At 36.0% G+C, this 24,182-nt stretch overlaps 5 protein-coding genes across 6 annotated transcripts; 2 read left to right on the top strand and 3 right to left on the bottom strand.

Annotated features, from left to right (window-relative positions):
* Positions 1–1,298: 1,298 nt before the first annotated feature.
* On the bottom strand, positions 1,299–2,387 carry LOC119189831. The gene has a single exon (XM_037440492.1). It carries the CDS (start codon positions 2,385–2,387, stop codon positions 1,299–1,301), a length of 1,089 nt encoding a protein of 362 aa, XP_037296389.1.
* Positions 2,388–8,727: 6,340 nt separating this feature from the next.
* Positions 8,728–10,320, top strand: LOC115440719. The gene is made up of 3 exons (XM_030165143.2): positions 8,728–8,907; positions 9,014–9,437; positions 10,200–10,320. The coding sequence occupies exons 1-3, from the start codon at positions 8,868–8,870 to the stop codon at positions 10,318–10,320; spliced, it is 585 nt and encodes a 194-aa protein (XP_030021003.2). The 5' UTR covers positions 8,728–8,867.
* An 827-nt stretch (positions 10,321–11,147) lies between these two features.
* Positions 11,148–18,032, bottom strand: LOC115440727 (rho GTPase-activating protein 19). 2 transcript variants are annotated; one of them, XM_030165157.2, is made up of 10 exons: positions 17,683–18,030; positions 17,411–17,598; positions 16,537–16,746; positions 15,960–16,168; positions 14,995–15,185; positions 14,425–14,597; positions 13,890–14,035; positions 12,607–13,197; positions 12,166–12,368; positions 11,148–11,952 (listed from the first exon to the last, which is right to left on the bottom strand). In XM_030165157.2, the coding sequence occupies exons 1-10, from the start codon at positions 17,793–17,795 to the stop codon at positions 11,349–11,351; spliced, it is 2,628 nt and encodes an 875-aa protein (XP_030021017.2). In that variant the 5' UTR covers positions 17,796–18,030; the 3' UTR covers positions 11,148–11,348. The 2 variants fall into 2 exon arrangements, with proteins under 2 accessions (XP_030021017.2, XP_037296310.1); XM_037440413.1 differs by lacking the exon at positions 12,607–13,197 and having other exon boundaries at positions 17,683–18,032.
* A 778-nt stretch (positions 18,033–18,810) lies between these two features.
* LOC115440736 (U6 snRNA-associated Sm-like protein LSm1) lies at positions 18,811–19,844 on the bottom strand. Its single transcript, XM_030165167.2, has 3 exons — positions 19,642–19,844; positions 19,378–19,562; positions 18,811–19,097 (listed from the first exon to the last, which is right to left on the bottom strand). Exons 1-3 carry the CDS (start codon positions 19,697–19,699, stop codon positions 18,924–18,926), a joined length of 417 nt encoding a protein of 138 aa, XP_030021027.1. The 5' UTR covers positions 19,700–19,844; the 3' UTR covers positions 18,811–18,923.
* Positions 19,845–20,066: 222 nt separating this feature from the next.
* Positions 20,067–23,585, top strand: LOC115440746. The gene is made up of 2 exons (XM_030165180.2): positions 20,067–20,337; positions 20,592–23,585. The coding sequence occupies exons 1-2, from the start codon at positions 20,254–20,256 to the stop codon at positions 22,149–22,151; spliced, it is 1,644 nt and encodes a 547-aa protein (XP_030021040.2). The 5' UTR covers positions 20,067–20,253; the 3' UTR covers positions 22,152–23,585.
* Positions 23,586–24,182: the final 597 nt, after the last annotated feature.

The raw sequence follows: 24,182 nt of genomic DNA, 5'->3' as shown, positions 1-24,182 counted from the left end.
CCCACCCTGAGAATTCCCTGCGCATCGAGAAAGATGTTCAACTTACGCATCTGTTTTGTTAATAATTGTCCTTCCCGCAACTGGCGTATTTCGTTTTCGAAAAAGGATTGTTGATTGTGCTTTACGACGATCAACAAAGCGGCATGAAGCTCAACACGATCGAGAAAAGGATTTGAGCAACGAATATTTTTATCTCGTAAAATCTAATGAATCTTAACCACCAACAAATGATACGCTGTATTTTTCGAATCGAAGAATAACGAATGAGAAGAGTGTCGATAAAGGAATTCTTCGCATCGTCGGAGGTAAAGAACGTTTTAAAGCTTTTTCCTCAAAATGAAGGATGTCCTCGTTAGGATTAATTTCAAGTTGTGGCCATTGCTCAGAAGGGGAGCGAAGCCAGGCGGGACCCGCCCACCATAAGCTATTGTTGACGAGATCGGATGGCAGCTGACCACGAGAAGCTACATCTGCCGGATTATCTTCGGAATCCACATGGCGCCAGTGAACGTCTGGAATGACTTCGTGAATGTGACTAACGCGATTTGCAACGAAAGTTTTCCAGCGCGAGGAGTGAGAGCGAAGCCACGCTAGCACAACGGTAGAATCAGACCAGGCGAAAACACCAGCAAATGTTAACCGAGATGAAAACATCCATGACAAATTTCAGCAGGTCGGCAAGAAGAACTGCAGCGCAAAGCTCCAACCTAGGAAGGGAAGTGGATTTTGTAGGTGCGACTCGCGCTTTTGAACAAACAAAGAAGGTCTGAATGTTACCCTCAGCGTTCACGGTTCGTAAATAAATCACACCACCATAACCTGTTTCCGAACTGTCTGAAAAGCCGTGTAACTCCCAAGAAATACAATCCTGTCCAGCAAACAAACGGGGAATCTGTAACGATTCTAACAATGGTAATTGTTCAAGATATCGAGACCAAAACTGGACTATATTATCGGGAGGGTCTTCATCCCAACCTATCTCAAGGATCCAGAGGCGCTGAACCAACACCTTTGCCACCAAAATTAATGGCGACAGGAAGCCAAGTGGATCGTATATACGTGCAAGCTCGCTAAGAATGTTACGCTTCGAACATTTCTTATGCTGAGGAGTTACTGAAAAAAGGAACGAATCATTACAAGGATCCCACTTAAGACCTAATACCTTGAGAGTAGGGTTGTCGTCAACATCCATGGATACAGGATCGGTTAAGCAATATTCTCGTGGTAAATCAGAGAGTAACTGAGGTACATTACTAGCCCATTTTCTGAGTTCGAAATGTCCCTTTTCAAAAGTTCGATTATTTGAGTTTTCGCATTTTTGGAGCCATACGAACGTTACTAAAACCAGTTATTATGTCATCGACATAAACATCGGATCCCAAAACTTGACTCGCAAGTGGAAAGTCACCACCCTCATCATGAATCAGCTGTTTGACAGTACGGCATGCGAGAAAAGGTGCGGAAGACACGCCGTAGGTCACGGTATTAAGACGATATTCTTGCACGGGTTGGTCCGCATTAAATCGCCAGAAGATGCGCTGATAATCACGATCAGACGCTCGAATGAGAATTTGTCGATACATTTGTTTCATGTCTGCGGTGAAAACAACAGAATGAACGCGGAATTTTAGAAGAATTTCAACAATATTCGTTTGCAATTTAGGACCTACGAGCAACACATCATTTAACGATAGTCCTCTCGCATCTTTTGCGGAGGCGTTGAATACAACACGAAGAGGAGTAGTGCTGCTCTCCGTACGGAGTACAAAATGATGAGGAATGAAGTATTTTCCGATACTCAATTCTTCAGTCGGTACAAGGCTCATGTGACCCTGATCGAGATATTCCTTCATGAAGTCACAGTATTTTTCATACAACTCCATGTTCTTGAGGAGGCGTTTCTCAATTGAATGAAAGCACCTCAAAGCTGTATCACGAGATCCGGGAAAGGTAGTCTCGTGCTCTTCGTTTCTGAAAGGCAAAGATACAATGTATCGACCAGCGGGATCTCTTACCTGAAGGTCTTTGAAGATTTGCTCGCATTTCTCGTCTTCGACGGTGAGAGGTTTCGAAGGAAAAACGCTCAATTCCTCCAGCTGCCATAATTTCTTTAACTCATCATGAAGTTGTGGCTCCTCATGAACGAAGAACGAGTGTGCTTCAGGCTCTACGTATCCGACATTCCCGACCAGCAGCCAACCGAATACGGAATTAAGAGCTGACGGTTGATTGGAGTCACCTTTAATTGATCCCGGCAACAGAAGCGAAGCAAAGCACTCCGCACCTATAAGAAGATCGACTGGACCAGGTTTGTGACAATTTGGGTCTGCTAACTGCAACGCTTTAATATGATGCCACGAAGATTTATCAAGTCGAATTGATGGCATCTTACCACAGATACTTGGCAAAGTCAAGGCTTTGATGGTAAAGAGAGCTTTATCGCTTCGCCCAATATCAAGATGTACTATACCTGACACTGGAGCTAATGAATGACCCAATCCACTAACCTTATTCGACGTCGAATTACTGATGAGACCCAATCGATGAACGACCTCCTCGGTGATAAAGTGACTTTGACTACCAGAATCAATCAAGGCTCGAAACGATTGAAAATGTCCCGATGAATCGCGAATTTGGACAACAGCTGTGGATAATAAAACAAAAGAATGTTCACGCATGCTAGTCAACACGCGAACCTGATTATTCGGTGTTTCACCATCTGGAACCACATTTGAAGGAGTGGACGATGCTTCCTCATGTAGAAGTGAATGATGCCGTTTATGACATTTATAACACCTGAACAAAGATTTACAATCCTTGACGCTGTGAGACGGTTTTAAACAATTGAAGCACCAACGATGAGTGCGCGCATGGTTACTGCGTTCCGCGACTGAAAGTTGTACGAATTTATTACATTTGTTTATCGAATGATCACCCGAACAAAATGAACACTTTACGGATATCGCTACAGGTGAATGAGAAGAAGGTGAACTGAGTTTCTTGTTGGATACGGAATTATCTGTGTTATTTGCAAGAAATACTGTGGTTTTCTTCTGAAACTTCGAATTACTCGACGATACGCTTTTAAGTGGCTTAGCTTTGTCTGAAGGTTTCCCCACATCAGGACTAACCTGGCTACTTGAAGAAAAATGGTTATCGCGAATGAAAGCATCAGCTCGATTAAACAAAAAGGTTTTCAGCGCTTGATACTGCGGCAATTCAGTAGCCTCTTGCTTTTGTTCAAAAGAACGTCGAGTCTGGGTATCTAATTTCGATAATACTAAATAACACAGAACGAAGTCCCACTCATGAGTAGGAAGGTCAAGACCGGATAATACGTTTAAATTTTCATTTATTAAATCCAAATTACGCCGAAATTCGACAGGTGACAGAGATTTCAAATTAATATTTAATATCTCCCTTCCAACACGTAAAAGCTAATTCTCGCTTATCTCGAAACCTGGCGACCAGCGCCTCATATGCACTGCGATAGTATTTACCTTGAATGGGATAAGATCGAATAACACCTAATGCATCCCCACTGAGACATGTTTCGAGATATTGCATACGTTTCGTGTCTGATAGCGATTCATTGTTATGAATCAACGAATTAAACAAATCAAAGAATTTTGGCCACTCTTTTATTTCCCCGGAAAACGATGGTAAGTTAATTTTAGGTAACTTAACGTCTGCTGCGGACGAACAATTCGCCTTCTTATCGCACGGTTTACAATTAGATTCGGGAAATAATTTTCGATGGATTGCCAAAATCTCAAAATGAATATTGTCGAACTCGTCACGTACTTCATCCTCGTGTTCGGAATCATCATCATCGATAACACATAAAATGTCCGAATGAGCACTTTCAAAACTTTCAATTAATTTCGGTAACGCGGAAAATTGAATACTAAACAAATCTAAAGATGACTCATCATCCTTTGCTAATTTAGCAACTTCGAGAAGTTTCTTTAAACGATTTAAGGGCAGAGTGCGCTTGCGGCGAAGCACAGGCAACTCTTGAATATGTGGGCGATCTAAACTTGCCGACTTAGTAACACGCCCTTTAGGTTTACAAACGCGTACCGTACGATACGACATCTTAAACGATTATTAAATCGACTAAACGAATTGTTAAACTTAAAAAAGTTTATACTCACAGCCTACCCCGTTGCGGATAGAAGCGTTATACGCGTTAAATATGCCTAAACAACACCGGATAATACAACGCACGAGTCTGAATAGTAGGCACAGCGAATGAGTGAACGAATGAACGTATAAGTAGGTATGTAATACCTAATGATTACGCAATGAAATGAAAATTAAATATATAATACAATAATTATATATCTACGAAAAGTTGTCACAACTCAATTTGTTTGTCGCGAGAAATAGTACTATACGAATTAGTTAAAACGATTGAAGTAAATAGCACTAACGTATTTATTACGACAACAGTAGGAGTGACCGAATGGCTTACGTATGTATGTATACACGACAGTAACGAAAGTATATAAATGTACTTTGCCGCTTATTTTGACTCAGGTAGATACCTAACTGTGTATGTTTTAATAAATAGACGTCGCTAGAATTAATACGGATGAACGACACCTTTTGTATTAAAACCGATACCGAATTGAATCTGCGTACAGGCCGATCTGTATGTGCTAATAATTATTATGAATGGGTGAAAATGTGAGAGGATCGAAACGCGACGAAACACTAACGAATTTAAAATGAATAGATGTATCGACGGTAACGAGACGAGAAAATCACAATTAACACTAACGTATATAATTATAACACATCGGCTTATAGTACGAGAACGCTTTTGAATATTATGTATTTATTATTTAAATACATAAGCGGCAAATATACGTCGGCGCAACTTAAACTGCAAAATGGCGGATTTTATTCGAAATACGATTTAATTGTTTGCATCGGGAAAAGTAATATACAATGATTAACTGTAACAACGAAATAGCCACTCACACAAATAATAATTATTATTATTAGAATAAACTACGTGTATCGTTGGCGATTTACAACAAATAGGCACTACGAAGTATGCGCGCCGCTATAAGTACCTAATGTTAGCGCGTAACAAATAGTATATTGTTACCTAAATCGCATGGAAATGAATGTTATTACAGAAATCAATTGTAAACAACGAAATTTAAGGTTTTAAGTATGCAAACAATCATATGCCTTTACTGGAAAGTTAGATTAAACTATGTATTGAAGCGAGTAATGGCGGGTTATCGTAATGTTTCGGCTATAGAGACAAATTTATCGAAATAACTCAAACTAAATGATTGAAATAGCGGACCAATTATGATTGCTATTCCCGGGTTTCGGCACCAAAATATGTATCGTGATGATACATAGGGACATAGACGTATATTCGCGTGACGATGGAAATGCATGCAAGTACTCACATCTGCCACTGCCACACGACGTCAGGAACCCGCCTTGGTTATACTGCTGCACTCCGTCACGTTTGTCAGGACACCACACACAGTTAGTACACACAATGTAAGGATTATGGGTCCTGGGAAATCTATACTTTCACAGTTATTGTATTAATTATGAAGCGCGCCGGGGAACGTGCCGCCATCGATGCACCAAACTTTCGTTACTGGCGTCATCCGCTGGATGGCGCGGGCGTGTGGCCTCCCGTTGGCCAGCGGTATTGGTCGATTTAGTTGGCGGCAAATGCGTGCGAATTTGAATACGTTTCGCTCTCACACACATACCACCATCACGCGAATTATTATAGAATTAGTTTATTATTATAAACAACGGTTACGAAACAACCATATTCAACCAAAATCGTATCCTATCTTGGCAGTATCTATATCATTTGAAATTGAGCTTTGTTTTCTTTCCCTTCTCACAGCTATGGAGTAACACAGCGTTCACGATTAGTCTAAATGCAATTATATGTTATCTAGCTAGACTGATACCTACGTATATCAATTAGATTTTCCATATTAAAAAAATATTTTATTTTTCGTTTGTCAAAAGACCACGTCATTTTTCAGGGCTAAATGTAAGGGTGTTAAACTAACACGCGGGATTCATTTGAAAATACAATAATAATGTTCAACACACCATCAATTTCTGTCCTATACTAACGAATAGTTGGGTCTAAAAGACCAAGTGATTAATGATTGTTGAAATGAGTTCTGGTTAAACAGCAATACCATATCCTTCACCCATCGTTTACTGAACATGTTAACAATGGCATGCAATTTGTAGACCATTCATACAACGCGAGGAAGGATAGGTTAAAATGTGGATGGAAATTCTCGAAAACAAACTGTGTTAATTCATAGTATAATAATAATAATAATATCAGCCCTGTATTATATACTGTCCCACCCTTGGGCACGGGCCTCCTCTACTACTGAGAGGTTAATAGTATTTAAAGAATATACTTTATTGATGATAGCATGATTAATAAATGATTAAAATTGCAAAGAACATTACAAAAAAAATATAACAGGCAAAAGTAATACTCACTTTTGTGAAATAAATGACAAAATAGTCAAATGATAATGCGTAGACTGCTCACTCCTCAATTTTCATAAACAGTACTAACCTCATTCAGACCCAAAGTTCAGACTTCAGACCATTAAAATACAAAATGCTTGTCAAACGCGCTATGTCGTAATATCAAATAACTTAAACAGATTCACACATTAAAGATTAAACGGACTTCAAAAACCATTAAAAACAAATAATATTGAATATAACAGGTATATACAGCTTACCAATTATGGAGTCACACACAAACAAAAAAATGCACGCCGAATTAATAACATCCACCTTTTTTGAAGTCTGTTAAAAATAATGAGTACCGCATCCAAAACTTCCTAGTTGTGTAACAGTAGCCTATGGAATACCCGGGCTTACAGCGTCGCCTTTGCAAATTAAATCGGCCCGCAACAACAGTTTGCCGTCTCGATGTCGCATTCGCCATTCGCCAGTCGGCACTACAAACCGAATAACTTGTTAGCATACAACCTTAGATGTTCATACCAATTTTAATCTGAATTTTGTTTAGTTTGAATGCTTTTGTATGAATGGTTTATTTTGATCATTTGTTTTTAAAATTTAATAGGTTATATTTACGTTGGTGGTAATGACACACGGCATATTCAATAAAACTTCGCGTCGGTCGTTTGACGGTAGTACGTAAGGTGCTCTAATGGGCAACCCCAAGTTCTTCTGGCAAGAAGTGCAAAGGCACTCATTAACCAGTCGATGCTAACGAAGTATGACTATTCTTTATAATATCTGACAACAGTATAACTTTCCATGAAGACTGTAACTCTAAGCATAGCTGACTTGTTACTGCTTCACATAAAATCTCAATGTCCTTGTCAGCATATATCACTAGTTGTTAATTATAAAAATAATGCGTTATTTGCTGCCGTTACTAAGCACATATTTGACAAAAAAAACTTTACAGGTCATAAAGTGATCCTTAAAAAAGATAATTTTCGGTCAAATTACATTAGTTCATAATTTTGGTTTTCTAGCATGATTAGTCAATTATACAACTTGATAGATTTTTTACTGTCTTATTGTCGTTCATTAAATAATCGTATGTTACAGACGTTTTGTTTTGATTAACATAATATTTCTTACGTAATACGTGTAATGTCCATAGTTTTATGCAGGATTTATGAAAATTTTACCTCGTCATAACTTTGTCAGTTAGGTACCAATAAACAAAAATGCTGTCTGCACAATTATAATGTCTTGTCTCTTCAACATATCCCGTTCTATATTTATGGTAATTAAAAACTATTGGTGCATAAAGAGATATGATGAGTTATTCACCTAAAATAGGTAACGAAATAGTTGTTTTGGCCAAACAACACAAGTTCTGCCACCCTATTTCGGGACTCGCTAACGAACCACGCCACTGTTAATTTATTCATAATATTCTGGAGCTAATTTAATAGATGCTAAGCCTCGGACCACCTAACTAGTCCATCGGAGTTATGAACTGCATTCATTATTCCGAAAGATTATTGTGAATACACTTTTAACTAATATCCAGTTCATTTTAACGAGGTATGTATATTTTTGTGTTCTAATTGAGGCTGACAGAACATAATTTCTTTACTATAATATATGCTAGGGGGAGTAAATCGTACAACCAGTGCGACCACTAATAATTATATTTTTAGTGGTCCTACCGGTTGTAAGATAATTTTCAACTAAGTGGAGAAAATTGTCGCCATGTCGAACACAGAATCCCTAGGAAGACCTTAGGTATTCAAGCGCCCGGAAGACATATTTTTGGCGCCGTTTCTTTCTAGCAATTTTTTTTAAGTTACTAGGTGCCCCAAAGCCCTTTGACGCGTTCTCTAGGAGCTATCGCCCTGGGCAATTCATTGCTTGCTCCACTCTACAAACGCCGAGGGTGCCGCATGTATACAGAAGCTAAGAGCGCGCTTCCTAATCCTTTGTGCCTGAAGGAGCTGCCCCGTTCGCCCTATGCATGGGCCAGCTCTGCAAAACCCACTCCTACTCAATTCATATCGTTTCGAAACTTCCTACCTACATATTTCTAATTGACGCTGTTGCGAGGGAAATATGAAGCAAATTACTCTAATTCTCCACCAATAAACAAAATTATACTATTTTTTTTTTATAGAATACATACAATATGAATTCACCTTTTTATGAAGAAAAATCTATGAAGATGACAAATGGAAATTTTGATGGAAATAAACTGACATGGTAAATCACATTCGTAGAAAACAGCAACTTATTCACTGAAAATATCTGGGATAAATTTAAAATAATGGTATAACTACAGATGCCTAAAGCGGAAAGGCAAAGAACGAGAAATGTCAGGAGAGCAAAAAGCCAAAGGGACGCAAAAAGAAGGTCATAAAGTAATTTCTACATTTACTAGAACATGCCGATACATTTGTTTATAGTACCCAAATACAAAAGGTCAGTTTGTAGAGGCTTATTAGATTTGACTTTCCAGAGAATGACGAGGAAAACAAGCTCACTATTGGATTTGTTGGCAGACCACAAGTTTTCATCGAGGAGCCTCGAAGACTCCCAGTGCCATTACTCGTGAACCAGTTTAATAGAGAACCTACAACAGTTCAAGTTTTTCATAAACAAACACCATGGGGAGCGAAAAATACCTGTCTACCAACAAAACAGAAGAGACGTTGTAATATATTCAGGTGGTGTCGACGAAGGAGAGGCTACAAAGCAGAAACAGTTAACGAGGTTGTGAGGGTAGGCAGACAACGTCGCAGAATTGTTCGAGAGGTGGAATTGCGGCAAAGGTCGGAGTCGGCACCGCCAGTGGTCATAAAAGAAAAACGTCATGTGTTAAAAAAATCAGCCAGCGTAAAACCTATTACTAAGACGCAGTACGCAACTGTGGTGAAGAAATAGTAAGTATATTTTTATCGTGGACATGGCAAAGTGGCTTCACTATACCTGATGGTAAGTGAAGAGATGCCCAAAAACATGTCGACCGGTAAGAAATAAATATCCCCGGACGGTGGATGAAGGTGAATTTTATGATAGTGAAGTTAATACACTTAGTTGGTGCTAATGTATTTGGAGTATTCCGTACTAGGCAGGAAACAACATTCAACAATTTACTACACATAAAAATACCCGCCTTTATGGCTGTTTACAATATTTGAATATACGTTTCAGATTAATCCTGTTCCATTAGAAAGACAGGTCGAAATAATTCTTGGTAAATCTTGTTCGATATTTCTATTATATTCGATATTATGATTATTTTACTTTGGTTGTTTAATTGTTTTATACTCTAGATATTGTTTCATTAATTTCATAATGAAAATGCCACTAAAATTATCGATCCTTGCATGTCTTCGTTAAGTAGACATAATTTTAATTTGCAACCAACACTATTAAAATAGACAATTTAATGTTATTTTTTCAAATTAATTTCAAAAAGATCAAACATTTTTTTTTTTAATAAATTTGTCATAAATCTGCATATGCCCGTAACTCATACGCCGTACAAGTACGGAATAAATGCCCCAGGCTGTTTGTTCGGAGCCTTGCATATAAATGCTTGACGAATACATTCTCATGTGCACAGAAACATTATCATCAATTTCATAATTTAAGTGGACTGCTACTGGATAGAAGATATAACTTTCCTACCTTTTTTGCAGCAAACACAAAGCGCCGTTGGCTGATCGCTTCGTGAACTGCATATACCGCGTGTGTTGCCAGTTCTATTGCTACCTCACCTGCGTGATCGTGGTCATCGTGGTTGTCGTATTTGTGTTGTAATTTTTATTATTATATATATATTTTTATTATAGTGTTTTTTTTTATTACACTAGACCGACTCTTCGAAAGACTAGTTTATGGCATCTTTTTAATGGGCGAACATCTTAGATACCCATGGGCCATAATCCTTATGGTAGAGGGATTATTGGATTTCTAAAATTTAAAAAAATTCTGTAAACTCCATGTTTATAAACGTTTATGGCACCTACGAAACTAAACGTCCCAATGCCCTAATAATCTTCTTCAAGTTAGAGATTGAATGGTACGTCACGCAAGTCAGGAGGTCGTCACCGACTATTGCCAGACGACCAGTTTAGCCATACTTAGCCAGCCAGTACAATGTAGTAAAACCATCAATATATATGTACTATATACTAGATTTGGCGTTCCGTACACTCATTATGTTCGTGTCAACTGTGCTGCTATCCCTACACCTGACTAGTATGATTTCAAGATTGACAGCATGTGGTTACGGGGTGGCGCTCATAATATAAGAACTCGAGTCTAAGTGTAAACCTGGATGTGAATAAAAAATCTTAGTGAAATAAGTAAAATTATTTGTTGTTCAAGTGAATAAATAGGTTATAACAGTGACGTTTTGGTTGCCATTTTAGTTCAGATTTTGAACAAATAGTTTATATGGACGTTCGTGTCTATAGAATATACGTCAATGAGCAAAACCAGTTTTCCAAATTCACGTTTTTTTTAATAATATTTCTTAATAAACTAACAAGTTATGAAAGAAATACCGTAATTCTGTAATGCCATTGTAACATAGGGGTTAAAAGAAACAGTTTAAAAAAATATAAGGAAAAATGAAATTTTAGTAGAAGACAATAATATAATTGTAATTTTACATAATAGGTAACTGTAAAATTTACAAAATATTGTCAGTTGACAAACAAATATTCGATTCACGAATTACAAATTTTAATTCAACCATCACGAGCATAGAGTAACATAAAAATAATATATAAAAAATAGTATCCATTATACAAATTAAATTCGAGGCACTTGTGACTAAAGACTTAAAGTTCAGTCTCGCGTAATTCATAAACTTGTGTTATATTCTCTTTTTCTACCATAGCCTTCTTTGTACCGTCGATTCTACTTTCTTCACTATCAAAAGCAATGGAACTAGCACAACGCTTCCTATTCGGACTTTTTTCCACATTAACATCGATATTTTTCAAGGGCGACCGCAAACACTGATCTTTATCGACAGCCAAATTACTTATCGATAACGTCAAATCACTAGGGACGTTCCCATCCAGACAATACATTAGCGATTCTGATAGTTTATCGTCGGTCTCGTTCGATTTATTTAACATCGATAAGTCGATAGGTGTCGCTGTTAGTACAGATCGACTTAACAAGTACTCTCTGAAGGGGTCAGTTAATGATCTTGTTCTTTGGTCGTTTGTCATCTCGTGGGTTAGTTTAAATTTCGGTAACAGATCATCTTCACCGCATAGTGTTGTGTTTAAATCATCGACATATTTTGGGCGGTCTTGGCTGATAACGAAGCGAGGGTTTTCGGAACGTAGGGGGCTAATATCACCTATGGAGACGGATCGACCGTCGTACGGAGTTTTCGATCGTGGCATCAACGCACTCGCTGAATTACTCGATCTATAATAAACGAAGATCTCATAATTACAAATTGAATATCGATATTTGTTTAAGGCAATGGGGGATTAAATACAGAGTAAACAAAAATTAAAGCATTTAAATAAAACTTCCAAATTTAGTTAATGTTCAGCAATAGCCAAAAAATCTTAGAATTATGAGGGATCGGGTTCTAAAAATAATCTTCTAAAAGAACTATGACTAAACAAAACTTACCGTTCACAAGAGAGTGAAGATCTCGACATTTCATTCTCATCATCCGAAGATACAAAATCGCTATCGTTTTTCGGCGACATCGATGGATACATATCCTCTGGCTTATCCTCCTGTTGTTTATTCTCGTTTGTTTCTGGTAGACTGACGCGTTGCTCCGACGTTATTATTAACGGTTTGCGCGACCTTGGTGTCATTATCGATTCCTGGAATATTATCGATATTTTAATAGTCGTTAAGTATCGATTCTTTATGTTTCTATACTTATGCAAAGGCATGTTTATATATACCAAGGCCAAGTTGACTTCTAAATCATGGTGTAACATGAATTATATAAAATCATCAATCAATTATGTAATTAAAATAGGTTAAAAATACCATTACACCGTTACATTAATAACAATAAACAGACAAGAAGCATGACCGTGCACATGTCAAACAAACCTGCATAGCTTTTGACAGTTTTTGCGTCGACTTAGTTATCGGCGACATTGACGCCCTTCTAAAATTTATCGTATACGGCGTGGAACATTCCTCATCCGAAAAAACCGCGTCGGAAATCCCCGGTGTACTCGTCAAATAATGCTTTATCTCTTCGTCATCCAAGCGAGATTTTTTCGGCGTATTGTCGATATTCGCCTCACTTTCGCCGCAAGATAAATCCGATCCGGTATCCTGATCGAAACACGACACGCACGACGCCGGAGTGCCGCGTATCACGCCGTTCCGTTTCCGATATTTCTTATTCTGAGTCGTCACTATTTTCGATCGAAACAATCTCTTTTTGACATTTTTTGGCGTCTCCTCGGCGTCAAGTATGCTTAGATTCGGTTCGGAAACGAACTTCGGACTCAATTTACGCGATTTGTTCAACGCTCCCTCGGATAACGTGCTTTCATTGCTAGCGTCTGATTCGTAATCATCATCTAACGATTCTGAACTGGCGATTTTGTTTGCCAAGTTTTTCAGTACTATATTTTTATGGGAAACGTCGACTTTCTCTTCGGTGAATCTGAGTTTTCCTTTGGCCGTTTTCTGCAACGCATGCGATTACGCGGTAAGAAAGTTAAGGATAGACAGAGACAGAAGAACACATAAGGCGAGTCATGACAAAGCATGATGGCGTTAGTGTGGTCAAGCGGTATTAAGACTAGTGCCACATATAAGAAAAATCACATTCATGAAAAATCTATTAGAGAAATAAATTTTAATTTATACACAAAGTTAAATACTAGGAGAATGTGACTTATAAGAGCTTCCGGCACATGTAACACTTTAGTAATTAATCGATAATTATGAAAATTTTGTTCAACCAAAACATAAACTTTATCCCTAAAGGGTTAAGCAGAGGCGCAATCAGTGCATTGCTGTTACGCCAAGCTCATATCATCGAATGATAATATTAATACTATAGTAGGTACAGTATGGCACTAATCTTAGCAGACACATAAAACAGTTTGTTCATACACAGAAAGCAGTATTATGGTTGACTTACATATGATATTCGCTTTAGATGTAAAAACGCCATATTTTATAAGCGATTAATTAAAATTATTTTTATTACTGACAGATTTTAAAAATGATCGTATAGATTTAACAAAAATATAGTGTAGAAAATATTATGAAAAATAAATTTATATTGGAGCACATAAGGTTTAGAAAAAAATATAGCACTTTCACAATTGACGCCAATGATATAATAAATAAAACATTGAACTTTCCCTTACCTCCTCTATCGTATTAATATTGGACCCGGATCCTTTCTTTGGCGTTTTGTTAAGCAGTCCCTTGTTAAATATGTGTCTCTTGATCGAATCGCCGAAACTTCGCGAACCGGCCACTTTGCCTGTCCTTTGTATTTGTATTGGTGTTCCTGTGAAGGTTAATAATTAAACATACTGTGTAAAGAATACTTACCCTGTTATGGGAAAAGGACTGTACTGAGCGTGATAAATATGATTTAATTATTACAATGTCTATTAAGCAGAAATGCGGGTCTCCTCTGGTCGCATAGATTATGCCTGCCCGTCATAGCAAAGAAAGTTGAAACAACACTACTTATAATTAGTATACAGTACACTTTTACATATTATGTTTGAAAATTGGCCCTGTTGTTACGAGTGGACTATTACTTACGTGACGTCCACCTCTGAGGTATTACGGACCAAACAGCACTATCGAAAAGAGGGTAGTAAACCTTAATGCTAACATATAGACTAATAATTATTTTTGATAACCACTAATTACCCTGCAAGTACATACCATATCCATTCTGCCTGTTGAAGTGCTTGACGAGTCGTCGTTTCTGATGGGAGTCTGGCAGCGCCTGTATGTGCGCGTAGAGTTGCGCGAGCGCAGTGTCGGTGGGGTTCGTCTCGTTCTCCGCCTTCGTGCGATGCCTGTCGACGAATGTGTACACTGTGTTCGCTGCTGTTCTGTGGGATCAATTTTTGAGTATTAGCTTGGGGCATATTAGATATTTATATACGAAAACATGCAACTAATTGTGTTCAGCGCTTCAAGCGCTGTTTCTTCAATGTTTAGGTCATTTATAGTGACTTATGGAATTATTAGACTTTTTACATTTTTAAGTATCAACATGTGATTCTATATATTGGGTTGTGTGTTGCTGTTTGTGGGTATTCTATGGTCACCATAAACCAAGTGGCTTAATCAATTTAGTTATATATAAAAAAGCAATCATTTGTCTTATTATTGAATATCTAAATAGTTCGAAATTCAAGTCTTTTATACTACTAAATCTGTTACTCTTATTCCATAAATAAATCATAACACACAAATATCTTCACACTTTGTATGGCCACTACATACTTATCAGTAATGCTCTCGTCGAGGTCCACGTCAGGCGACATGGCGCGGCGCCGCTCGCGCACAGTGAAGTAGGCCGCCGCGTCCGTCGCCAGGCGCGCCGGCGCGCTGAACAGCCGCGACGACTGCCGGATCATGAAGCTGATCACCGGCGAGAGGGCTATGGAGTCCGCGTGGAATGTCTCTGGAGAGAGCTGGAATTATACATGTTTTCGTAAACCATACATATGCTGTAACTTTTCAGAGATAGGCGCAGTTATTGTAATTATATTTTACCAGTTATGTGTTGTACCATGTATAAGGTTCTGGAAGGAAAGCTTTTTGCCAATTACTGGAGTTAAAAGAAAATAGAATTTGACCTGAAGGTCTAAGATAATACTTGAAGGTGACTCTTAACAGATAACCTAAATACTATACCCCACTGAAATCAGAAAAAATAGAGAAATAAAAAAATAAAGAACAACTTGAGCACACCACTGGTGAGGTGGACTTTCTTCTACATAGTGTAGTTACACTTACATACAAAGAACACAACACATGGTAGTGTACTAAATTTTTTTGCTGGCTATTATACAAATCCGAAGCAGATCATAGATTATAAGCTTGGAAAAAGCCATAAGTCAGGAATCTCATAGATTGCACAAAATGTAGTAATCACTCAGCTGTAGCTCATTTGTGGTTCTCAGAATGTTTATTCCTCATATTAATTTAGTAATGATTGTTAAATCACCTATCATTAATGCATATTCAAGGTCAAAGTTGGCCAAAAACTGGGTATTGCATTTAATAATCTGCAGTCTAGTATAAGAAACATTATTATAGTTACTCACAGTTTCCATATCAGCTCATATCCAAATTCCTCACAGAGCGACAACAACAAATAAATATGTCTTAATTTTGACCCCAATTATAATTTTTTGGCAATTTTTTGTTTTTTTATAGATGTAGCAAAGATTAATAGACCTTACCTTTCTAGGACATAGTAAATGCGGCGTAAACATAGTAGCAAGCGTGTCCGGAGACATTCTATTTGATGCTTCATTGTCAGCCACCAAACGAAGCAGTCTTAACAACCGCTGCAAAAAATTTCTGTGTGATGGTGTGAGCAGCATCAGAAGCAGTTGGAGTGCTGTTAGGAGTTTAGATTCCGATGATTCTACATTTGGTGGGTATTGGCCTGTAAAGGGGGAATAATGGAATTAAGTGAGTGTATTAAATAAAGTAAAGTTTTCAGCAATATTTATTGTGTTATTTAATAAGTATACATCTACTGAGGAGCACAAAGATTATAAACTTAAATATAAATGCTTTGCACTTTAATTTTCCAATCTAAATGTTTATGAATACAACTGTTATTTTGTTATAATATAATTCATAATGAATATAATACCCATGGATATTCAATTAAAAACACCTATATTTACGAGTGACACAAAAAGTAGTTTTTAAGTATGACAAGCATAAGTATTATATTTTTGGATGGATTTTATGTTTATAATTTTTTTATAAAATAGTAATGTAACAAGCCCCCAAAATACAACTTACCAGCTAATGTATAATAAGTTTGATAATACTGATCCATTAACAATGGCTGAGGTAATTCAGCAAGGAACCCTTTTAGTACTGAGGCACAGTCATGCACTGAGAAACGTCCTTCATCAAGTCCAAGGTTCGAACCAGTGAGCAACAGCTGCTTCAGCTCTTGTTGGCGGCTGAGCGACCCTGTTCTACGGAATATGCCTTCCTGTGTTACATCTGGAATGTTAAAATGAAATTATTAGAACACTCTGTATACAGTGACTAAAATGAAACCATTGAATGATAAATCATATTAGTATAGACAAGGTGTATATTAGTGAAAATATTTGTTATTTAGGGATGATTTTTGGCACAATGTTAGCAGTCATATAAAACATATTAGCAGAGGTAGAGATGAATATACAGTTTTATTTATTAACACAATTTTAAAATAACCCAATATAATATAAAACCAATAACTAATGGCAGTTATTATTTGTATTGAAATGAATAAAAAAAAATGTGACTAAAAATATATATTTTGGACACTATGTATACTGCCCATAAAAGTTATTACACTATAGTTGATAATCAGGTTATTGTATATTTAGTAATGTTATAAATTGAAATTGTAATTACTTTGAAAGAAGGCCAAAAAGGGATGTCAGTAACAAAAGAATTAATCATAGGTTTAAATACTAGTAAAAATATTATTATGGATATTATTAATTACAATATTTTTTATATCAAATTGAGATTAGAATTTTATAGCCTGTTTTATTGTTTAATAAAAACTGTTAAATATATTATGGAACTACAAAACATGATAATAAAATGTTTATTCTGTATGGTTTTCATATATAATGGAACTATATCATTTAATATTGTTTTTTTTACTCACTTTCTGGTTTGGACAGGAAGTCAATCAATTCATTAAGCCTCAATATGCCCTCTTCTGTTATTGAATTAACTTCTACATTATTCTTTGTATTACTAGCACTACTTAAACTAGAATTAGTATTTGAACTCTTGGTTTTCTTGTGGAAATTCCATCTAAATTGCTTTGGTTTATCCGTTGAGCAGTCAACACTAAAAATATAATTATTTTTCAGTTAATAAACAACACAATTCAACCGGAAGTTCAAGTCGGGTGATAATTCAAATTCTACTCACTCGTCGGTGTTAATATCCACAACAAAAGATAAATGCATGCGCACTAATGTGAAGAATTGCTCTAAATTCTCATTTCGGAGTCTTTCTATCATACAAGTATCAGAGGAAGTCATTTTTTAAGAACACAACAAGGCCACCAAAACTTCGTTAAAGACTATGTTAACCATCGAATTAAACACATAATTCAAGTCGCGAGGAACTAAAAACATTAAGACTACTTTAATACACTTTATTTATTTAATGGTTTACTCAAAATTAATTAATGAAGATCTAATCGTGTTCTGCATGCTTTGTTTTCGAATGTCATTTTGTACAACGGCCAAACTAGACTCGTTCAGAAACTTAGATAGTTGCGTTCAGAAATCAAATAATTTCACACATTATTTTACTAAAGTATTGTCTAAACCGCAGACGGCGAAGGTCAAAGATTTTATTATAACGGGAAAATATTTATTTTTGTATGTTTGTTTGAAATGGTGGCAGTATTGGATTTATAAATCGTATTGGCCGCAATCTGGAAATGATATATTTTCAAAGTAGAAGCGACACAAAACGGCCAATTTTCTGAAAATTGAATGCGAGACCCTTTATGTAAATTTTTTGAAGTCATTACCCTGTTAAACTTGTTATGTACTAATTAGTTGCAAATGGGGGACCTTTCTTTTTTCTCCAGCAAAATAGGCACACGGACGCCGGATATTCCTGGCAACACAAATTAAGTGGCCTTTATTGAGAAAAAGTATAAAACAAATAAGTGGTATGCTAGATAAGTACTTTATATCCCAAGCCGGAAATGAGCGTAAATACAGGAGCCGCAAGCAAAAGCTAGTTGTAACTATCCATAACTTTATTATTAATTAATTAAATACCGATGCAAAATGCCATTTATAATTATTTATTATACATGTTGATACCAAGGACTACAATGTTCCCATTCTCCAGTTGAAAAAGGTAATATCACAGTAAGGAATAACACTAACTTATAGGTTGAAGCTTTGCAAACTGTAATGTATTTTTTATATAAGTGACTATAAAGATATATTTTTGTTATTGACTACATTCTTATAACAAAAAGGATTTATAGTGCCACATATGAGGATTAATAAATAAAAATAAATTAGACAAATATTTTCCATATAAAATCAATAATAATTATTCATTTTACAAGATACATCAATAGCCAAAAAGATTTATTTCAGTTTTTACATGGATGCTTAAGATATAAAGAATGTGGGGACAAATTAAAACATATCATCATGCCCCAAATCCGCTAGAAGGTTAAGTCCTCGCTCTTTTAAAGCTTTAGAGAGCAACTTTTGCTGCTCAATCTTGGCATCCTGTTCTCTTCTTTGAGCATCAAGTATGTCATCAACTGAAACTTCTGTTAGAGGCAGATTGTCTTCTTTTTCTTTATCCTAGAAAATAAGGAATGTCAAGTGAAGTAAATCTTTAAGTCCAACTTTACAATTTACATGATATGCATGAAGTACAATAAATAAATTATAAACTTTTTATTAATTTATTGTGATTCGAGTTAGTCAATAACAGGAGCGCAGTTGCTGGAGAAGCGACTCAATACCCAATAATTGTATATTCAAAAAAATATTAAACATATTTATAGGTCAGATCATAATGTACTGCACATTATGAAAATAGAAATGAATATAAATGCTAACACATCTCAGAATAACTTACGATTTCACCAAGAAGTACGACATTCTCCCCTCTTACGATAAAAATTCCCCTAGGTATATCCCCATATTCTTTTCCAACGTGTATCCTTTCTATAGTCTTGTGAAGAACCAAATTCGCAAATTGATCCACGCAACGTAAATACCCGATCAATGTCCTCCCATCTCGCAGCAACACCATCAATTTCTCTTCATGAAACAAGAACCGCTTTGATAAAAATAAATAAAAAGTTTAGATGTAAGGAAATAATCGATTTGGGAAACGTACTGTCTAATTCGTCGAGTAAATGCGCCGTGCCGGCTAAGGGATTTACGTTACTCGACATGTTATTATCTTGTTTTATTAGCAGAGGTTTTAAGCTTGAGCAGGAATCATGTATAGTTTACGGAATAAATAAGTTTAATGTGATTGTATTTTTAAGCAAAGCAAACGTGACAGTGACAACTGACAGCCCTTGCTGACAGCTCACAGATGTTCGTAGTCCACAGATTAACAGAATATAAGGAAATTAATAATAATTTCTTATTTCGTTCGGTGTTCTTCATTACAACAGACAATTTTTGATGAATAAAAATACTATGAGCTAACTTGACTTAACTTGTAAGTCAGTGCATCAAAATATAAATAATGTAAAACTTGGAAAAAAATCTATTATGACACATGGCAATACTTATATTGGATCTGTCATTGCTGTTACTGTCAGTGCATCAAGACCAAGCATTTTTGTGTGCTCATTTTTATAAAAATATTTTTATTACAAACGTGAAACAAAGCCGTCGTATTATGTCGAACATGAAAAAATACGTGCCTATATAAGTCGTGATATGTTTTATAGTCTTATACTTGTCCGAATACAGTCGACAAGATCGAAAACTGAAAATGGAACAAGACGACGAGATCAAATCCGGTTGTTTACTATTTCCACCCGCAGGAGGAAATGTGTTCAGTAAATTTCCGAAAAAAGTACGTTTACCAAAATTTTTATGTTTACTTCGCCATTCATGCGTAAATACCATATTATAATGTCTGAAAACCACGCGTCGTTGTCGTTATGACATTATTACGTTTATGACTCAGAGAAAAAGTAACCAGCGATTCTCGTTTTCTGCATGCATATGAAGCCAGTTTTTACGCGGGCCCTCGCCTTAACCCGCAATTAAGTATCAACTGTTGTGATATAATTCTGACGTAATTACGTATATCTTTTTTGTTTTCAGAAAAACTGGCAGCAGAAGCATTGCATATTGTTTAATTCAAGTAAGCAGGGAATAGAAAGGCTCGAAATATACGACAACAAGGACGACGTGACTTCCGGTGCTATACCTAAAATTATAACTCTCGAGAATTGTATAAAAATAACCCATTCTAGTCCCAACACAATAACAATACTTACTAAGTCATGCACACAACAAGTTTGTGCTCCATCAGAGCCTGAGACGTTGGAGTGGGTGACGGCACTGCAGTCCATAGCCTTTAGAGGCAGAGACTCCAGTCCAATAAGTTGTGATGAGGATAATGATTTGTATTGTTCATCAGGAGAAGGCATATTTTCAGTTAAAATGTGTCCTTCAGATGCATCAACTAGATGTGGTTTTGAGCCAATTCGTTACTTACTCCTGCTTACATCTACTGCCATAGAATTGAGAGACATAAATGATAATAAGTTGTATGCTACATGGCCATATAGATACATAAGAAGGTATGGATACAGACAGGGCAAATTTACATTTGAAGCTGGGAGAAAATGTGATACCGGTGAAGGTATATTCCATCTGGAACATCCAAATCAATCTGAAATATTCAAATGTCTGTCTTTGAAAATGAAAACTATGAAGCAGATGATTGGAAATGATAATCTCAACAGTCCTGAACATAGTGAATTTAATATACAGACAAGTGCTAACTTACTGCCAGGGTCTAGAAGCCCTTTAGTCGCTGCAAGGCCTGATGATCTGAATTTAAGTTCCCTCTCATTTAAAACTACTTCGGTTTCCAGCCAACAAAGTTTGCTCTCTGACAGAGACACTGCACCATTGCTGATGCCAAAACCTGCACTAAAACCCAAACCACAAAAGCCTCCACGCAAACTATTGACTGTTCCCAAACCACCAAGCAAAGATATTCCAAATCTAAATGATGATAATGTTGAATTCGGTAGATACAAAAAGCTGGATAATTATGAACCAATTGACCAAGTGAAGGGGGACCACAGTCCTGTAACTGTGCCATATGACAAAGTGGAGATACGGAGTGAAGCATGGAAGACATTGGGTATTGAAGAGCCTGATCACCAAGAGTTTACTCGTAACTTGAGTGACAGTTCAAGTTGTATGAAATTAATTTCAAGATCCCAGGATAATTTGAATAGTTCTGGGCCTGAAGCATCAAGAATAATCCTTTTGCCAAGTCCAGTAGTAGATCCAGAAGACGAGAACTATGACAGGTTGCAGTATTTTGGATCAACAAGTAAGTTAAACAAGTCCTCACGATATAAGAAAATAGAGGCACGGCCAACTACATTGGCTTTGAGTGAGGCTAAATCTAAAGACACTTGGAATGACTATGATGAAGTTGAAAATGTGATGCAAACTGCACGATTGGCGGACGATTCACATTTGGGTTATGGTATGATAAGGAAACCGAATACTCCAGGGCCCCAAGTACCAACAGCTGCTCAAGTCCAGGCATTACAGAACCAAGTTGGTCTTGAGGAAATTAATCATAACAATTGCAATGGGACAGACTATGCCATTGTGAGTCGCCCGAAACGTGTATAAAACAATCGAAATTATTCTAAAGACTGAATTTTGACAGTGAATGTTCACTCAGTCAACAATATTAGTATGATTAGGTAATTTAGATTTTGTCATACACAACATATAAAAGACATTAAGTGCATACATAGATATTCATAAACTGCAACTTTCAAATCTTGTTATAAAAAAATATTTCTGCAAATAAAATGGTTTATATCTACCATTTATTATATTGCGTACTTCAGCAAGTACAAAAGTATTAAATTATGTTTGACAATATTCAGATAAGTATATTTGTTATTTCCTTGACATTTATGTTATAGCCAATGTTATCCTGAACTTGTTATTGTAGTAGTGAATTTGCTTGGGAATAGGGTACCGAACTAATTTTTGTTCTTTACAATATGAAATGTTTACGTTGTATGAATTATAACACAGAAGGAATTATTAAAATCCAGTAAAAAATCGACAAGTTATAAGTCTTTGAATGTCTTTGGAAGGGGTAAATAGCAAGAAACAGAAAAGAGACGAAATACCCACATTTGACGTCATCGGGAATTACGACGCGTGCGAAAGAAAGAGATGAAGCGATATCCCCACAATGCGCCCACTTCTGCACGTTACAATATTTGAAATATGAATTACTCGCCCATTTTTTAACCAATTTATATGCAGTTTTCGCAGGAGTGCTTCTTTTTCGTATTATTAACCATTACATATAGAATAATGAACAAAATCAAACATAGGCCAGTACCCTATTCCCAATGTAAGCAGCTCTATTTTTAATGTAAGGCAATTTTAAAATGATCTTTTAAAGTATCTGCTACTCAGATCTGATGAAGATGCATTGAGGCAATACACATTTCAAATCAAATTCCAAAATGAGACTGTAATGCATTCCTTTTTGTATTTTTTTACATTTTACCATATAAGATACTATGTTAAGGGACCAATGTATACTGTACGTATTTTTAACGATGCACAAAATGTTTATGTATTATAAGAGATTATTGAGTATACTGCCTTAGATTTTGGGAAATAAATAGATTAAATTAAACAAACTTTACAATGTACTACATCAGGAACGAATTAATATTGACTTCCATTATAAAAATAAGTAATATAACAAAAATATGATATTAAATTTATTGTGGATTTTGTTTAATTTAATGATTATAGAATATTTTTTGATATCTTACAATTACATTATTTTAAGCGTATTACTGTTGTGATTATAATATTGTGCCTTTTAGAGTATTGATATGATTACCATTTTGGTGCCAATTTAATATTTGAGATGTATAGCTCATGAGCGGTTCTAGTTAAGCATATGTGTATTTTATAGCATATCAATAGTGAAAATTTTGGAGATTTCTCTTTTGGCCATATTATTTTGTGATTTTTTTTAAATCTCTTGTAATTGTTATATTGATATTAATAAATCATGTAATCTCATTTGATGTTTTATTTGTATATAGTTACACATTTAGGTGTACATTTTTATTTAAAACTGATTCCCAAAGATATGGAAGAAAGTATGTAGTGAAAATGATTCATAAATAAAAAGTTGAATTATTGAGTCAATTGTCCTGGTTTGTGGTACTAATACTAGTTCCTAATATTTCTTATTAAATATTTTGTTTTCATCATATTCGATCGGTGTAATAAATAAAATACAATAAATTGTTACATATTCTATTTATTTACGCATGTATTGTCGGTAAAATTGTGTATAACTTGGGATTGTAGCAGCTAACAAATACAGGAAAACCATTACTAATTATATTTATAATGTCTTCCGGTTAGGACTAGAATACCCTTTTATATGTAACTACTAATCTAAAAATATATGGAAATCCCATAAATAGGTATATTATGCTAACTTCATCACACTACATAACATCTTCCTAGCCAAATTTCGACCACGGCGGCCAATCTCAACGGAGATCAGCCAAGTACGCAGGATATATTATAATGCACAAGTGTGTGCGCAGTACACAGGTGCACTCACTGTTCCTTCACTGTCATAGTTCGGTGAGACGGCAAGCCGAC

This window comes from Manduca sexta, chromosome 19 (assembly GCF_014839805.1).
Source record: "Manduca sexta isolate Smith_Timp_Sample1 chromosome 19, JHU_Msex_v1.0, whole genome shotgun sequence".
Taxonomy (NCBI): Eukaryota; Metazoa; Arthropoda; class Insecta; order Lepidoptera; family Sphingidae; genus Manduca; species Manduca sexta.
The sequence above is the reverse complement of the archived record's forward strand: the minus strand, read 5'-3'. Positions and strand labels throughout refer to the sequence as shown.

Bases quoted from the DNA above. Each gene is read 5' to 3' on its own strand.
- LOC115440736 (XM_030165167.2), bottom strand. From the start codon at position 19,699: ATGTCGAGTAACGTAAATCCCTTAGCCGGCACGGCGCATTTACTCGAC. The intron at 19,563-19,641 runs GTACGTTTCCCA...TGTTTCATGAAG, and splicing joins TTTACTCGACGAATTAGACA to AGAAATTGATGGTGTTGCTG. The intron at 19,098-19,377 runs GTAAGTTATTCT...CTTATTTTCTAG, and splicing joins TCGTACTTCTTGGTGAAATC to GATAAAGAAAAAGAAGACAA.
- LOC119189831 (XM_037440492.1), bottom strand. From the start codon at position 2,387: ATGCCATCAATTCGACTTGATAAATCTTCGTGGCATCATATTAAAGCG.
- LOC115440746 (XM_030165180.2), top strand. From the start codon at position 20,254: ATGGAACAAGACGACGAGATCAAATCCGGTTGTTTACTATTTCCACCC. The intron at 20,338-20,591 runs GTACGTTTACCA...TTTTGTTTTCAG, and splicing joins TCAGTAAATTTCCGAAAAAA to AAAAACTGGCAGCAGAAGCA.
- LOC115440727 (XM_030165157.2), bottom strand. From the start codon at position 17,795: ATGACTTCCTCTGATACTTGTATGATAGAAAGACTCCGAAATGAGAAT. The intron at 14,598-14,994 runs GTATGTAGTGGC...TTGATCCCACAG, and splicing joins GACGAGAGCATTACTGATAA to AACAGCAGCGAACACAGTGT. The intron at 12,369-12,606 runs GTTTGTTTGACA...ATAATATTCCAG, and splicing joins AACTGTCAAAAGCTATGCAG to GAATCGATAATGACACCAAG.
- LOC115440719 (XM_030165143.2), top strand. From the start codon at position 8,868: ATGTCAGGAGAGCAAAAAGCCAAAGGGACGCAAAAAGAAG. The intron at 8,908-9,013 runs GTCATAAAGTAA...TTGACTTTCCAG, and splicing joins CAAAGGGACGCAAAAAGAAG to AGAATGACGAGGAAAACAAG. The intron at 9,438-10,199 runs GTAAGTATATTT...CCTTTTTTGCAG, and splicing joins GCAACTGTGGTGAAGAAATA to CAAACACAAAGCGCCGTTGG.